The 14,904-nt window shown below is 40.4% G+C and overlaps 3 protein-coding genes across 3 annotated transcripts; 1 reads left to right on the plus strand and 2 right to left on the minus strand.

Annotated features, from left to right (window-relative positions):
* Positions 1–593: 593 nt before the first annotated feature.
* chkb (choline kinase beta) lies at positions 594–6,613 on the minus strand. Its single transcript, XM_068739193.1, has 11 exons — positions 6,209–6,613; positions 5,358–5,466; positions 5,075–5,188; positions 4,735–4,868; positions 4,542–4,646; positions 3,475–3,533; positions 2,758–2,845; positions 2,192–2,300; positions 1,363–1,457; positions 1,192–1,273; positions 594–1,037 (listed from the first exon to the last, which is right to left on the minus strand). Exons 1-11 carry the CDS (start codon positions 6,553–6,555, stop codon positions 981–983), a joined length of 1,299 nt encoding a protein of 432 aa, XP_068595294.1. The 5' UTR covers positions 6,556–6,613; the 3' UTR covers positions 594–980.
* A 1,125-nt stretch (positions 6,614–7,738) lies between these two features.
* Positions 7,739–10,105, minus strand: LOC137894406 (zona pellucida sperm-binding protein 4-like). The gene is made up of 8 exons (XM_068739888.1): positions 9,754–10,105; positions 9,455–9,639; positions 9,265–9,362; positions 8,995–9,155; positions 8,724–8,916; positions 8,211–8,388; positions 8,024–8,099; positions 7,739–7,827 (listed from the first exon to the last, which is right to left on the minus strand). Exons 1-8 carry the CDS (start codon positions 10,103–10,105, stop codon positions 7,739–7,741), a joined length of 1,332 nt encoding a protein of 443 aa, XP_068595989.1.
* A 2,590-nt stretch (positions 10,106–12,695) lies between these two features.
* On the plus strand, positions 12,696–14,779 carry LOC137894409 (zona pellucida sperm-binding protein 3-like). The gene is made up of 8 exons (XM_068739889.1): positions 12,696–12,986; positions 13,092–13,210; positions 13,405–13,508; positions 13,744–13,921; positions 13,999–14,116; positions 14,212–14,291; positions 14,372–14,535; positions 14,730–14,779. The coding sequence occupies exons 1-8, from the start codon at positions 12,855–12,857 to the stop codon at positions 14,777–14,779; spliced, it is 945 nt and encodes a 314-aa protein (XP_068595990.1). The 5' UTR covers positions 12,696–12,854.
* Positions 14,780–14,904: the final 125 nt, after the last annotated feature.

Genomic DNA, 14,904 nt, shown 5'->3' on the forward strand with positions numbered 1-14,904 from the left:
TGGGAACGTTCTCCAAACTATAGCAATACATTATTGCATCCATGTCCATATCCACCTAAAAGGCAACTAGAAAACTTTGCCGGAGCATATGACAGGATCCAAGTTTAGCTATGTGCTATATTGTCAATAGTCATAAAACTCACAGTCACATGGCTAAAAAGCTTCCTAAATAAGGGAAGATAAACAATCTGAAAGATATCCAAACTGCCAATGCAATGTAGAAACAGAGGACAGAACAACCAGAGTAGTTCATGTACCAGAGGCTCCTCTCCCTTTCCTTTCAGCAAGCCACCTGAGAGCAAAGATGTAAGAAGCAGCAGCTAGTTAGGTAGAGAAAGCGGTGCCATAAACACAAGGCTACATTTTCAGCTTCGCAATTCATGCTTCCACAACAGAGCCAGTTCAGAAATGTCATTCGATTTGCAGCAGTCGGGTCTATTCTTGGAGCATCTAAGTGGGACAACAGTTGACGCCGTAGGATGAAACATGGTCTGCACTCTGCTTACGTCATGAGGGTGAACTCAAGTTACTTTTAAAGTTCCTTTAAATACAGACACATTACTTAGAATAAACAGGTTAGTTGACAAAGGTTGATTGTACGATTTTATTAATATATTAGCAAATATTAAGAACAGACGTTTAAACAGAAATAAACTGTGCTGGGACAATTATGTTTACAATAGGAACAGTATAACCAAGCACGGAACATTCTGGATTGTGATTGCATAATCACAAGTACTGTTGTTAACAGCAATATTATATAGAACAGCCTTCTACTAACTTGTGGAACTGCTGGACTGTAATATTATATGGAACTATGATTGGCCCATCAGGAATCTTTGCCCCTTAATGCAGAAAGAACACCAGAAGCGCTGAACTGGAATGATTCACATACTAAACTTCATGAATTTGAATACAATTTTAAGTACAGATGAATGAATGATGGATACAAGCAACGTTTTTGAAGAACATTGTGGAAATCAAGAAAATAGCTTTTTTTGCTTGTAGTATTCATCAAAACGACACTGGGCATAGTCCTGAAAAACAAAAGATGTCAAGGTCTTGTACACATTATCAGATCACAATCATATAAGTGACAACAATAATGTAATGACAATGTTTATCATGGGAATCAAAAAAGTAATTATATACAGCTTCTGGGGAAACAAATAAAATACAAAATGTCATTACCATATATCCAAACTCAATTGTGGATATCCTTGCTTGGATGATGGACCACAGCCCCCATAAGAAGTGTGATGCTAATGCATACCTAAAATGAACAAAAGAGATGGCAAATCAAACCCTGTAACGACTTATAAATGCATTATATTCACTGCCGCAGTAAAACGTAACACAAACCTGTTAGCTTCAATGATCATTTGCTCTTCAATCTGTGTCTGGTCCACTGTAGTGTCAGAGTTCTGTTCTGCCAAATACGCTCTAATAAAATACAGCTGAAATAAGAAGTAGAATTATTTGTGGCATGTTTAATGAATGCAGTAAAATGATCATTTATAGGTGGGTCGTTACAGATCATTTGTTTGGGTTTTTTCTGTCTGTTTGCTTCTCTTCTACAAATCTGATTTTACTTTACAAAAAAAAAGGGTAACAACAAATAAAGAGGTTTGATGTTCCTGTAAAAATCAGTTACATTGGTGCACAGATGGAAAAAATTTGTTCAACAATGTTTAGCGAGTTGCACTGAAAGACTGAATCGATTAAGTTGATTTGTTTTTTTTATTTAATCTCTACTTAAAACTGTGTGTGTGGCCACTAGATGGCACTGTGTAACCAGAACGTCTATTCCCAAGGGCTTCAACCGCAGTGCATACAGCATACTGCATCTGCCCGAGCTTCACAGAGAGAAGCCAGAAGGATTTATTTTTAAAGCAGAAGCGGATGGATGAATGGGTTTCGACCAGGGGTCCCAAACTCCCGGCCCGCGGGCCATTTGTATGTGTTCACATCACCACCGGTTAATGTGGACTTGTTTTTCTATGATTATTATATTAAGAAATAAGATGATTGCACTGTTCTTTAATTAAATAAAATGTTTGAATCTGACATGCTCTCTGTCCTATGTTTGACTTTAGAATGATAATTAACCTGAAGTGGCCCCACCTCACCCAGACTATGCCTCCTGCGGCCCCCAGGTAATTTGAGGTTGAGACCTCTGGTTTAGACTCGCCTGTTGCTCTCTGGTGGGGTAGTTCTCCGGTGTGGCTTTGTAGAACGGCCACTGGTCATAAGTGTAATCATACATCCATTCACAGAAATGGTTTCCAAAGTCAAACCCCCTTGAAAACAGAAAATACACAATTTTTAATATCAACACACAATAAAACTTGAAAAGAACTCAGAGAGCAAACCTCCACCAAGCAGCTCATAATTGGATTTACACCGTCCACATGGTGACCTGGATCATCATCAAAAGGTTATAAAGTGTTCTTAGTATCTTTATACATCAACAATGAAAAGTAAAAGTGAATGAAAGTTTTCCTGACCTCAATCTGGATCAGATCCAGAAGACGTTTTACATGATATTTCCTCTCGGACCACTTTATTGTGATCTTCTGCGAGTGAATTAAATGCATATTTTACAGGATATGATTTTTTGGAAAAGTCTCCATTATAAGTAAATGGTGGAAATCTGGAATTATTTGTATCCAGAGGTATCTGGATCGCTCTCAAAATGTGTTGGGATGCAAGTTAGACCAAGGCCCATCTTCAGATCTGTACAAGTTTACACTGTACCTGTAATTATAACTGCTGTACTCAAAGTCTATCAGCATGAGATTGTGTGATGCGTTGTGGTCTTGGTCATCCAGTAATAGAATGTTTCCTGCAGCAACAAAAGATGAAGGGAGCAAGTTATCGATCACCCACACTGACAAGCCTCTAATTACTTTATCAAGTGTCAACACAAACATAGATTATCATTAGTGATAATCACAGCAAAAATACTCTAACAATAAATATCTGACAATTCAGACTGTTCACACAGAGATGGTGTGTGTGGATGCATGAATTAATAAAACGGTATTTAAGGTACAGCTACAACTGCATTTCTTTTTACTGTAAAATTCTGTATTTTATAATACACAGCTCTGGTTAGTAATCTAATTCTTGTAAATACACTAAAATAATCATAACGCGAGTAGTTTTCCTTTGGACCCAGGTTACATAGTCCCCAAATAGATCACCCAACACTTTTGAAGTGAGGTGGGTGAAAGCTCTCACCCCAAAATACTATCTCCAAACACTGCTTTGGTGTCTTAGGGAGGAAAATACCACGATCAGAAGATCTCCCCAGAAGAATGAGATACCTTAGATCACTGATTATTCAATACAAACCTAAATCTCTGACTGACCTTATACATTTCACAGGCTCATTTTTACATGTCGGGGGAGGCAAAGCGTAACTACAGCACTGATTTGACCTATGCAATACACACATGTTTGTTTTTTTACCTTCCTGGATATCATTGTGGCAAAAAACCACTTGGGATGGAGTCGCTGCCAGCAACGCACTGTTGCAGAGGAAATGTCGGGATGGGCAGGAAACAGAAGAGGAGGAGAAATAGAGTAACTTTAGAGTCATTTTTCATACTGGATAATGTGTACCTAGTTATTCAAGCCATCTGCGCATGAACCCAGTGAGATTATCTAATAGGTTCTTAGTTAATATGATGACGGTCTTCAGAAGCTGAGGAACGGTAAATATGTCACTGTGACTGACATCACTACCTCAAATTCTTCCACGAGAAACATTTAGCAGCTCAGTTAGGATTTAGAAGAGGGTCGGGGAATTTAACGCAGTCGTGGTTGCATCTTACTATTTCTGAGAGACAAGCAGCTATCTGTGATATAACAAATATCCATGTACAAAAAGACGATAAGCACTGGGCTTATTATCCATTGACTGCTGACATGGGTTTACCAGGAATACTCAGCAGGGAAGCTGGAGAGACAAGGACAAAGGTCAGTCACTGGATCAGAGAAAAAACAAACACACACACACAGCTTTCCCCCCCCCCCCCACCAACTAAGTTATTTTAATTAAAAAAAGCATTTAATCTAACTTAAAAATGTAAAGCGGTAGCAGTAATAACACTGAAGTCAGTGCAGGGTTGTTTTATGCCGTCATTCGCTCATTTCATCCAATAAGAACCCGTTAAATGCCAGAACACTTGGACTTTGCTGCCCCACATTGGATTTATAGAAGTCACATGTCCGGCGAGTTACTGTGACTCAGCAAATGAAGCGTGTCACTCTGTGCTCACCTGATTAATTCAAATAAAAAAAGAGAGACCCAGAGGTGCACCAAGGACAGAAGTGCCCTAGAAATGCCTACAGCGGCATTAAAGCAAATAATAACCTGTAAGGTCACGATTTGAATATTACGACATGAATATGCTAAAATTAACACATATTGAAACTGGTGAGTCACAAATCCTTCAGGTGTTTGGGTGAACCTCACAAATGCAGTTGCACAGGCCGAGCAGCTACTCTGCCATCACGAGGACGCAACAACCAACCGCAGACTCTCCAGCTCGGCGGGAAGATCCAACTTCATCAGCTTCTTGTACTTCTTCACATGGGCCTCACGCACAAAGTCAAGCTTCATCACTTGGTCCATGTATCTAAAAAAAAAAAGAAGTACATCAATATATTTACTTAAAAACCAACAGAGAAAATTCTGGAAAGACGCGTATATCAAAGTGTCCCCACCTGTCAATGGTCCCAAACAGCCACTTGGGCACTTTGTTAAAGGGCATAACCATTTTATGGAATTGGGCCATCTTGACAGCAATCTCAGCGGAAATAGCAGGGTGTGAAAGTTGCTCTGTGCGCATGCGGGTATTCTGAGAAAACAGAGGCACACAGTTATGGCTCGGGTTTCTCTAAGTAGGTTCAGCAAAGACAGGTACCGGTAGGTACACCTTTAAATCGCAGGAATTAGAAACAGACTTCTTGCCTCTCCACAAGGCAGAGATTGTTTAAATAGAATGCTCACATTATAACTTAGCATGATTGACACACAGTGTGTGTTTGAGTGTGCAGACAATACCGGAAGGAACTGCTCCAAGCGTCCCTCGGGGAAGATGCCATAGAGTTTGGGCCCAAGAGTCCGTTCAGCGAGGATGGCAAACATCACGCTCTCCAGCACCAGAGAGTCCACGCCCTACGCCAGAAACACAGTTTAACGGTGACGCTGGTTTGCTTCACGCTTCCGCGTGAGGCACAACAACTTCTAACGCGGGTTTTTGACTGCCTGAATGAACCGTTTGATATCATGTTCTCCCCGGACACACACTTCCATGGACTGCAACGCCCCCACCAGACAGACCGACCTGCAGGATGGCGCCATAGACTCGGAGCAGCACCTTGCGAGGTTCGTCTCCCACAGACTGCACGTAGTCAGGCAGACAACACAGGTACAGCAGATTACTGAGTCCACCACTGCAAAACAAAACCGGCTCGGTCAAGTTATGAACACCATCGCTTTCTTAAACTACCGGCCTCCACCGGTCACCACGACAACAGGAAATCATCTTCTCCATTAAATAAAATGACTCCAAATATTTGGATCCCACCTAAATTGTTACACTTACATCGATCAGTTCTATGGAGCGAGTAAGATCTATTTATGTATCAGATATTTACTAAAGGGAATTAGAGGGTCAGCATTTGTTGTTCCATTCTAATGAGAATCACATGATTATATCGGTTACTAGTATTTTCTTAAGGACAGGTCGTGAGAATACACATGAGTGAAACTACTGAACACGTAAAAATAATAACTGCTTGCTGTCTAATAAAGATATTCCCCCCCTGATTATATAAAACTTGTAATCCAGCGGTGTGTGTGTGTGTGTCATCAGTATTGTCTGCCTGTTCTCTTTTTTTTTTGTTTTTTTTTTACATCAGCACACATTCTGTCTATCTGCTGTTCATCTTGGACTTCTCTACATGAGCCTTTTGCTTGTAACGTACAAGATACACAAACCTGTCCTCAGCTCAAAAAAAGAGAGAAATAATCCTTTAATCCTCCCAATACAAACTGGCTATGAGTCAAATAAGATGAAAAGATAAACACTGATCCAAGTAAACAGCTTCCATAAATAATTCCTCATTGGAGGCTACGAATACACAACACAGGTACTTCCCACATATTCTCCTCTATAATATACATTCGTTTTACCTGACTATACCGATTTCAAAGTCCTCCTCTCTGATAGTCTTCCAGGATCCTGACAGGAAGTCTCGACACCAGGAGAACGCTCTGCTCCTCGTGTCCCGGTCGACCTCCTCGGTCCTCCCGTCCCGGAACGACTCTGCCTCGGAGTCGTCGTCGCCGTTGGCCCCCAACAGAGGACTCGGGGTCTTCATCTTCCTCTCGAACGCGAGAAGCGCGCTTCCCAATCCTTTCTTGCCCCCCGCAGGTTTCTCCTGTTCGGTTCCAAGGCTGCTGAAGAGTCCCGGTTGATCCGCTCGTTTCAACTCGTCTTCATCGCAAGCGCTGCCGGTCGTATTTCGATACGACTGCATCGGGAATCTCCGGGTGGGGAGCAAAAGAGGACGAGAACGGAATGCCTGTCGGACCCGGCGGTCGGCACTCACTGAACGTAACCGGAAGAGGCGTACATATTTGGATGGGCTGAACTGCATTAGGGGCGGGGACGCGGGCGGGGACGCGGGCGGGGACGCGGGCGGCGACGCGGCGGCGACGTCGACTTCGTCTGTTCGCATTGAAACTGATTCTCGTCGCGGGCATTACGCGTCAAATAGGCTGAGCTGGACTGACGTATTCAACATCCAATCAGAAAGAGTTCCTGTATAAGCTCATTGGTTACTGCTTCGGAGGAAAACATACGTCGTTTCCTGTGCGAGAAACACACTGATGCACGCTGGGAAATGAAGTTCGTGTTTGTGTTCAGACAAACAAAATAAGAAAGTGAAATGCATGAAACATAAACACCTTTTTGTTGTTGTCAAATGTACAATTTATTTGCGATGTTTACAATAATTGGGATGCCACAGCTCTAATTAATGTTTTTTTTAAGACTACAACTTCCTTATTCATTCAAGTTTACAATTGTAGTAAAAATGTAAAGAATCAATTTTTCGCCTTTTAATGTTGTTAAGCACATTTTAAAGGTGATTTTTTTCCATCTGTTGGTATAAATTGCTATACAGTACTGTATTTTCCGTGTTGAGATTGAGAGCAACTCTAGTCGTAATGTGTTGGCATTGCCCTGTAATAGGACACGCAACCTCCTTTTGATATAACAAATAAAATTCCATAATGGTATTCAAATCAATCACAAAACGTTTAAATATTTTACTGACATAGGAAAAAAAATGTAATCAAGTGTCAGGCAGGTTATTCATTTATTTAGAAGTTTTAATTTATTAGAAACAAAAACTGAAATGACAATACCACAAGGAGTGAGAAGTATTTTTATGCTGATTGCATTGTTTTCATTAAAAAACATACACGATTGTTTGATTTGGTATTCTGAAAACAAATAACTTTATGTTACTTCATGAATATTCAGTATTTGCATTTTCTGCAGTATATTTTTTATTTTAGTCTAGTTCTATGAGGTCACAGTATAAATAATGTATCTGAGATAATTCAACACATTCAGCAAAGTATCAATTTATTTGAACCTCAATTACTTCTCAAGCACTGGGAACATATATTTCATAATTAAAAGTCTTGATGTTGTCACTGTCTTGTTATGACAAGCTCGTGACTGCTAACCACAGTGGGATCATCTGTTTGGCCCTTCTGGTCAGAAGCAGCAATCTCTCTCCCTGTGTAAAATGCATGATAATGGTCAGTTACTGTCGCACTTATGGTTCAACAAGAAACAAGAGTGTCAGAGATCATTTTGTTTGTATATGAACATATGATCAGATGATATGAATTTCATACACATTTTCAAAAGGCGACCAATTACAAATAAGACATTATTATGTATTTCTCAAGTGCATATTGTTCTATACTTACTATTTCTAAAACACCGAGGTTTGCATGAATTTTCGTCAATGAGTTGGCACACAGCTGTTTCACAGTGGATGTACACCTATTAATAGGAAATTGAGTGCATTGTTTACGGACATGTAGATAAGATTATATTAAGAATAATTTAAAATGGAAATAAAATGTGTCTTTCAAACACAGTTAAATCACATACTTTTTCCTTGAGAGGGATCATGGCCACTGCAGCATCTCCATCACTGGGATTGTTAGCTTGAGATACAAATGTGAACATCTTAAAAATAAAACGCTTGTGGTGGGCCGGGTACAAGACGTCTTGTGAAGGTTCCACAGGTGCCAGCTGGGTCTGGTAATTGTCATCACGGTAGGGACAGCTATAACAAGAGTAGTGAATGGGGACACGGGACTGAGTGTAACGTTAAAAAAAAATGTATTCAACAAGTACATAGGAGGACAAATGTTCTCACATATGAGCTCTGTTCCAAAACAAAAAACGGGGCTACTTAATTGAATAGAAAGATAGAGAAAGTCTAAAAAGAAAAGGGATTCAGAAATTGTGATGACTTTAGACCTTGAAAAGATTTTGACAGAAGTGGATTTGAATTTTTATTTACTGAGTTCCATTCTCAGATTTACTCAAGGTTAAAAAAATGTTTGTAATGTGCAGTTTTGAAAGAAATCCCAAAGTCAGAACTTGACTTACTCTTACCCATTAATTAGCAAATCCCAGTGAGGATGGTTATCAGGCTGGGGGCTACTATTTGCCCAGCATCTTCCAAGAGTCAAAGCAATGTCGGGATCAGTCCTTTCCAGCATTCGGACGTCAACATACACGGGATCCCTGAGCACTTTAGTGACTGGGTAGTCAGCATCCGTGTAAAAGGAGCTGTAGGCCACATCTTCTGCTCAATCAGAAAGAAGAGTCGGTAACACAGTCAATGCTCACTGAGAGTAACTGCACAAACCTTCTTTACACTCACCTTCCAGGCAGCCCTTCCCAGTACACAGCCCATTGGCCAGCCTGAGCTCCACACGCAGTGGTCCAAGAGCTGCGATTGGTTGTGGTGAAAGATTATCACTAACCTCAACGGCCACAACCTCATTCTCTGGGTAGTCACGATATATACACCTAAACAGCAGCCTGAGAAAAGAAATAAGGTCCGTCAGTCAGAAAGAAATCTTTGGACTCGTCTCATTTTCATTGTAGCGATTTCATGTCACTTAATTTTAATCCAAAGAAAAAGACATACTCAAAGCTGCTGTCCCTGGTAATGGCACCGTTTTGTCCAACAGCAACTTCATATGATGAGGACATCGTGTTTTCATAGATTATAGCACCAGATTCATCCTGCTGTAAATTTGCAGGATTTAAATCTTCACTATTATCTGACAAAAGTGAATACAATCCACTAGAACAGTCAAATCAATAGCAGTTCTTACCAGAAATGTAGTGCCACAATGTGAGACAGGGAATTGGTAGATGACAAAGGCTGCAGTCTTGCTCTTGGGCTTGCATGCCTCACCAATTTCATGGAAAGCAATTGAGTCTAGATCAAGGCTAGGTAAAGTGGCATCTCTGGATACCGCCAAGATGAACTGGGCATCCTTCGTGCACTGAAGAGTTACTGGGAAAAACAAGTTAGAAAGCAAGACCAGTGCAATAGTCTTTGAACATGTCTAAGTTTACCTTAAGCATCAGCACAGAATGTTTATCTGATTTAGTGAGGAGAAATACTTACCATATTTGCCAAAATAGCAAATTTTTCCATCAAAGCAACATTTTATGGCCTGACAATCGGAAGCAGTGATCAAAGGACTCCCACATTCTACCTTGTCTTGCCCAGCCACTTGACAAGTGGGAGATCTATCTTTTTCTAGTGCAGGATGAGAAAGTCTAGGAGGCAGTGGAAGCTGTGGAGACCTCAGAGGATTCTGAGTCTTCGGCGGTTGATATATAGGTGGTGACTGTATTGGGTATCTTGAAACCGGAGGCGGGACCGGGTTGCGCTGCAGAGTTGACTGGTAATATTGAGCATCAGCCAGACAGAAAAGCATGAAAACTGCCAGAAGGCCAGTCCAAATCATCTTCATTGTCCTGGTGTCACAGCCCAGAGTGATCCAGAAACAACATCAGGTGCCGTGGAAGATGTGCTGAACTGACTTTTATAAGGTAATGTGAAAGAGGCTTGTGGAGACTTCCCATCCTATTTGCTGCACACAGCTGCCAATCACACGTACAGTTAATGATTGATCTGTGTTTCTGTACTAAAGTGATGAGGTCAAAAAGAGTAAAATGCTACAAAGTTGCAGATATTATCAGTATAGCCTAAGGAGATTCTAAATGTTGACATGATAGTAACCATTTTATTATATATGTGATAACATTAATTGAAAGGCATCTAATCCAAGCATGCTGGACAGTCCGCTGACTGTTATTGATCCTGCCTGAATGGTATTCTGGCTTGTTTGGACAATTTCAAAACACAAACCTTCACAGGGTCGGCATGACCGACAAGGTCATGTTGTATTATACAGAAGCACTGAACATAACAAACAAACCTTGCTATCTGGCTAATCGGTCAGAACATAATCAATACTTTTTTCCTTGTATAATATATCAGCAGAAATTCAGCTGCAAGGTGTCCAAAATACCCTCCAATTCACTCAGGTCATGCACAGTATACCAGTAAAAGTCATTTTAAATGAGCAGTGGTCCTCTGAGATGTCTTTCTTTATTATTCATTATGATTTTGACGGTGTTTGTCTGTCTGTCTGTTTGTTTGTTTGTTAGCAGGATTACAGACAAACTGTTGAATGGATCATGATGGGAAAGAAAAACTCTGAAGATGGCTTGTGGTGTAATTTAGATCCCATAAAACTTTGATAGTGATCCAGATACCCATCTGGATACAAAAAAAAAAAAAAAGATTTCCATTTACTTGTAATCCGTGCTGGAGCCTATCCCAGCAGTCAACAGTATTACTGTAATATAAAATGTGGTTTTATTATGAGATTTGCATTCATGACAGATGATAACAGCGATGTGTCATATGATGAGGAGAAGGAGGGGGCGGGGGGGCGGACGGTACCTTACATTTACATACATTTACACTTACACTTACACAAACTTAGACATAATAGTTATGCCTCTCGAAATCTTTGTGTCTCTTTGATGATTTTACATATCGTCAATGTACTCGTACTGTACTCACCAAATCACTTACGCGGACACCATGGTCATTCATTCATTCAGTCATCCTCCTAACCGCTTTGTCCGTTACCGGATTGCGGATCGTGCTGGAGCCTGTCCCAGCAGTCTACGGCAGAGTGGCAGGGTACACCCTGGACAAGCCGCCAGTTCATCACAGGGCCACACACGGACAGACAATCATTCACACACACACACACACACATATGGGCAATTTATTGTAAACAATTTGCACGTTTTTAGTGGTGGAAGGAAGACTGAGAACCCGGAGAAGAACCCACGCAGACGGGTAGAATATACAAACTCCTCACAGAAAGGCCCCAAGTCGGATTTGAACCTGTGACTTTCTTGATGTGAGGCAACAGTGCTTTTCAAAAGTAACTTTGGAATCTAGTCAAAGATCTAGATGCTAGATCTTTAACTATCTTTGAAGGACAAATTAATCTCTATGACCAACATCTAACTTTCGATGAGTTGTGTTGAAGTAATTTATCATAGCATTGCTTGGTAAATGTTTTGAGAAATAACATTCCTTTGTTTATTTTTACTTTATTCATTCAAGTAAATTAGTTCAAAATTTGTACTGCATCAAGCTCAGAAGGCATATAACATCAAAACCCATTTTAAAAATCAATACAACTAAATTGCCTTTTATAATATATTATAGTTTTTTTTTGCATAATAATGCCTTAAGGTGTGTTCTCTTGTCTCATGTTTTCTGTACCAGTTAAATGGTTTTATTACATTTGAAGTTAATCAACATTAGGTCAGTGTGTTATTATTATTATTATTATTTACTAAATTCATTCTGGTCAGAGCAGTATTTCAACAATTCACTAAATGTACTTTGACCTAATATATTTAGTCATGCCTGTTTGAGGGCAGGCAATCTTAACCCAGGGTCGGCATAACCTTTTGTGGCCACTGCCTCCTGAGGACTTGTTTGCTAACTAGTTATTGATATTTTCACATTTGCTTGATGCAATTTTAACTTTTTAAACATTGAGTATGAAGTTGTTATTTATCTTATTTAAGCTCTGCACAGACAGGATTCAAACCCGGTGCCTTCTTGCTGTGAGGCTACAGGGCTAACCACTACGCCACCTTGCCGCCCATACCAGACCATATATATATTTATTTTTCAAATACTGAAATCATTTTTTGGTCTACAGCATCAATAACGTCACTGGCTAATGTTTAAATGCATCAGGTCTGATAGAGAATGGTCAACAGAAGAGGCGGGACTCCGACTGGAGTAAACATGCTCCCTGTACTATAAAAGCAAGTGAACACACATTTCAGTCTTCTTTACAGCACCCAGTGAGCAGTGCAGTAGCCATGGTGATGACGCGTACTGTGGTGTGCTTTGTCGCCATGCTTGCTGGTTTCTCTAATGCTCAACGGCGTTATCTTTCGGTTAATTACCAAAATCCATTACCACCTAACCTACAAAGCCCCACACTGCCAAAACAGGATTATGAAAGGGACGAAAAATGGAAGTACCCCACAGATCCCACGCCTGAGCCCCAATCGGAGCCACCGGTACTTTATGAGCCAAGCCCTTCTTTTTCTCCCAAAACTGTTGCTGTCAAGTGCTTTGAGGACAAGGCTCAGGTGGAAGTGAAGAAGGACATGTTTGGGACTGGCCAGTTTATTAATCCATCTAACCTTAAGCTGGGACCCTGTGTGGCTGTTGCAGAGGATGCTGATGCTCAACTTTTAATTTTTGAAACAGAGCTCCATGGCTGTGGCAGCACAAAAATGGTGAGCACAATGACGATGGCAACTATTGAATTCAATGAATGTTAACAGTACCTCGAAATGTGGTCATGTATGATGCTATTGTATCATTTTGTTTTCTATCGCTAGATGACAGAAGATATCCTCATCTACTCCTATATCCTGAATTATGATCCCACACAACAGACTAATATTCCTGTGATGAGGACCAACAAAGCTGCTATAACAGTGGAATGCCACTACATAAGGTGTGTCGATTAGGAAAGGTTGTGTTGGAATAGATAAAGAAACTAATATGATCTAAACATAAAATCTATGGTCCTGAGTAATCCATTAACCACGGGTCACCAAATCGACTTTGCCTATCCCAACAGCAAATCTACATTAATCTAAGAGTTGCTTTGGTTTTATGAATTCTAAGGAAACATCTTTAATCATTTAGGAAGCACAATGTGAGCAGCCTTCCTCTCAATCCTGAATGGATTGCAATCTCTGAGGCTAAGGTGGCTGAAGAATTCTTGTACTTCACTCTGAAGCTCATGACAGGTGAGTCAAGCTATAAATTAATTTTAGATCAACTTTATTGTCAGAATCAGAGTCTGTCAGAAAAACAAAAAAACACAAAATAAGGTGCTATAAATACATTGATATCAAAACAAACATGATCAATTTTGATTAAAGGCATTTATATAAATACGATTTTTCTTGCACTATTCACACTTGTTACTCATACACAGCCTGTGTAAGCAATCCAACTATTAATACAATCATTTCATTACAGATGACTGGTCAGAAATGAGGCTAAACCGCCCATACTCATTAGGAGATGTAATTCGTTTTGAAGCTTCCATCACGCAGTACTTCCATGTGAACCTCCATGTTTATGTGGAAAACTGTGTAGCTTCTGTTTCTCCCGGGACGACCTCCGGCCCCAGATATGCCTTCATTGACAATAATGGGTAAAGTCGTTTAACAAGTTAACACATGCTGCTCTTTCCAGTGAGAACAGATCATCACAAAAGCTTTTTTTCTGCAGGTGTTTTGTTGATGGTCCGATGACAGAATCTAAGTCTAAGTTCTTGACTCGCACGGTTGACAACAAGCTTCAGTTCCAGTTGGAGGCCTTCAAATTCCCGGATGCTGAAAGTGGAGAGGTGAGCGTCTGAGAATGAAGGAATATTTTCTATTGAATATTCGATGTATCAAAGTTACGCCAAGTCATAACCCAAAACCTGTTTTATCCTAACAGCTCTACATTACTTGCCGCTTGAAAGCAACATCTAAAAATGTAGCCAGTGCTGAATATAGAGCTTGTTTCTACGAGAATGGGTGAGTCTTCGTGTCTGTGTGTTAATGAAAAAGTGGGATGTCTCACTGATACTGTATATTATTATATGTGTCGCCATTAGATGGCGGGAGGCCAGTGGAGCTGATGCAGCCTGTGCTTCCTGCGATGCTGGTAATTCTGCACCACCTCCGTTTTCAACTGGTCTTGCTGCGCCGATCACCAACTCATGGAGTGGATCAAAAACTAATCCGACAAGGAGGAACCGAGATGTGTCTGAAGGAACAAGTATGTTCATTAAAATGCTGTAAAGTGTTTGCTATTATGGTATACCAGTTAAGGTGAATAATCAAAATATTGCAAACTGTTTAGCAGATGATAACATCGTCACAGTGAACTACCATCCTATTGCATGATGTCTCGTGTTGCAAGACAACAGCAGGGGTGAGATTGTAACACATGTTTTCTGTCTTTGTTGCTAGTGGTTGATTGGGAAGCTGATCTAATGCTGGGCCCCATCCGGATTGGGTAGAAGAGGCGGCTTTAAACCAATTCACTGCCAGAATGATGAGCATCAAAATTAATAGACAGAACTCGAGAGTTCATCCTTATTTTATTCTCTTGGTTCTTGTTTATATTTCCGTTTCAATAAGAAAA

The sequence above is a fragment of the Brachionichthys hirsutus genome, chromosome 5 (assembly GCF_040956055.1).
Source record: "Brachionichthys hirsutus isolate HB-005 chromosome 5, CSIRO-AGI_Bhir_v1, whole genome shotgun sequence".
NCBI lineage: Eukaryota > Metazoa > Chordata > Actinopteri > Lophiiformes > Brachionichthyidae > Brachionichthys > Brachionichthys hirsutus.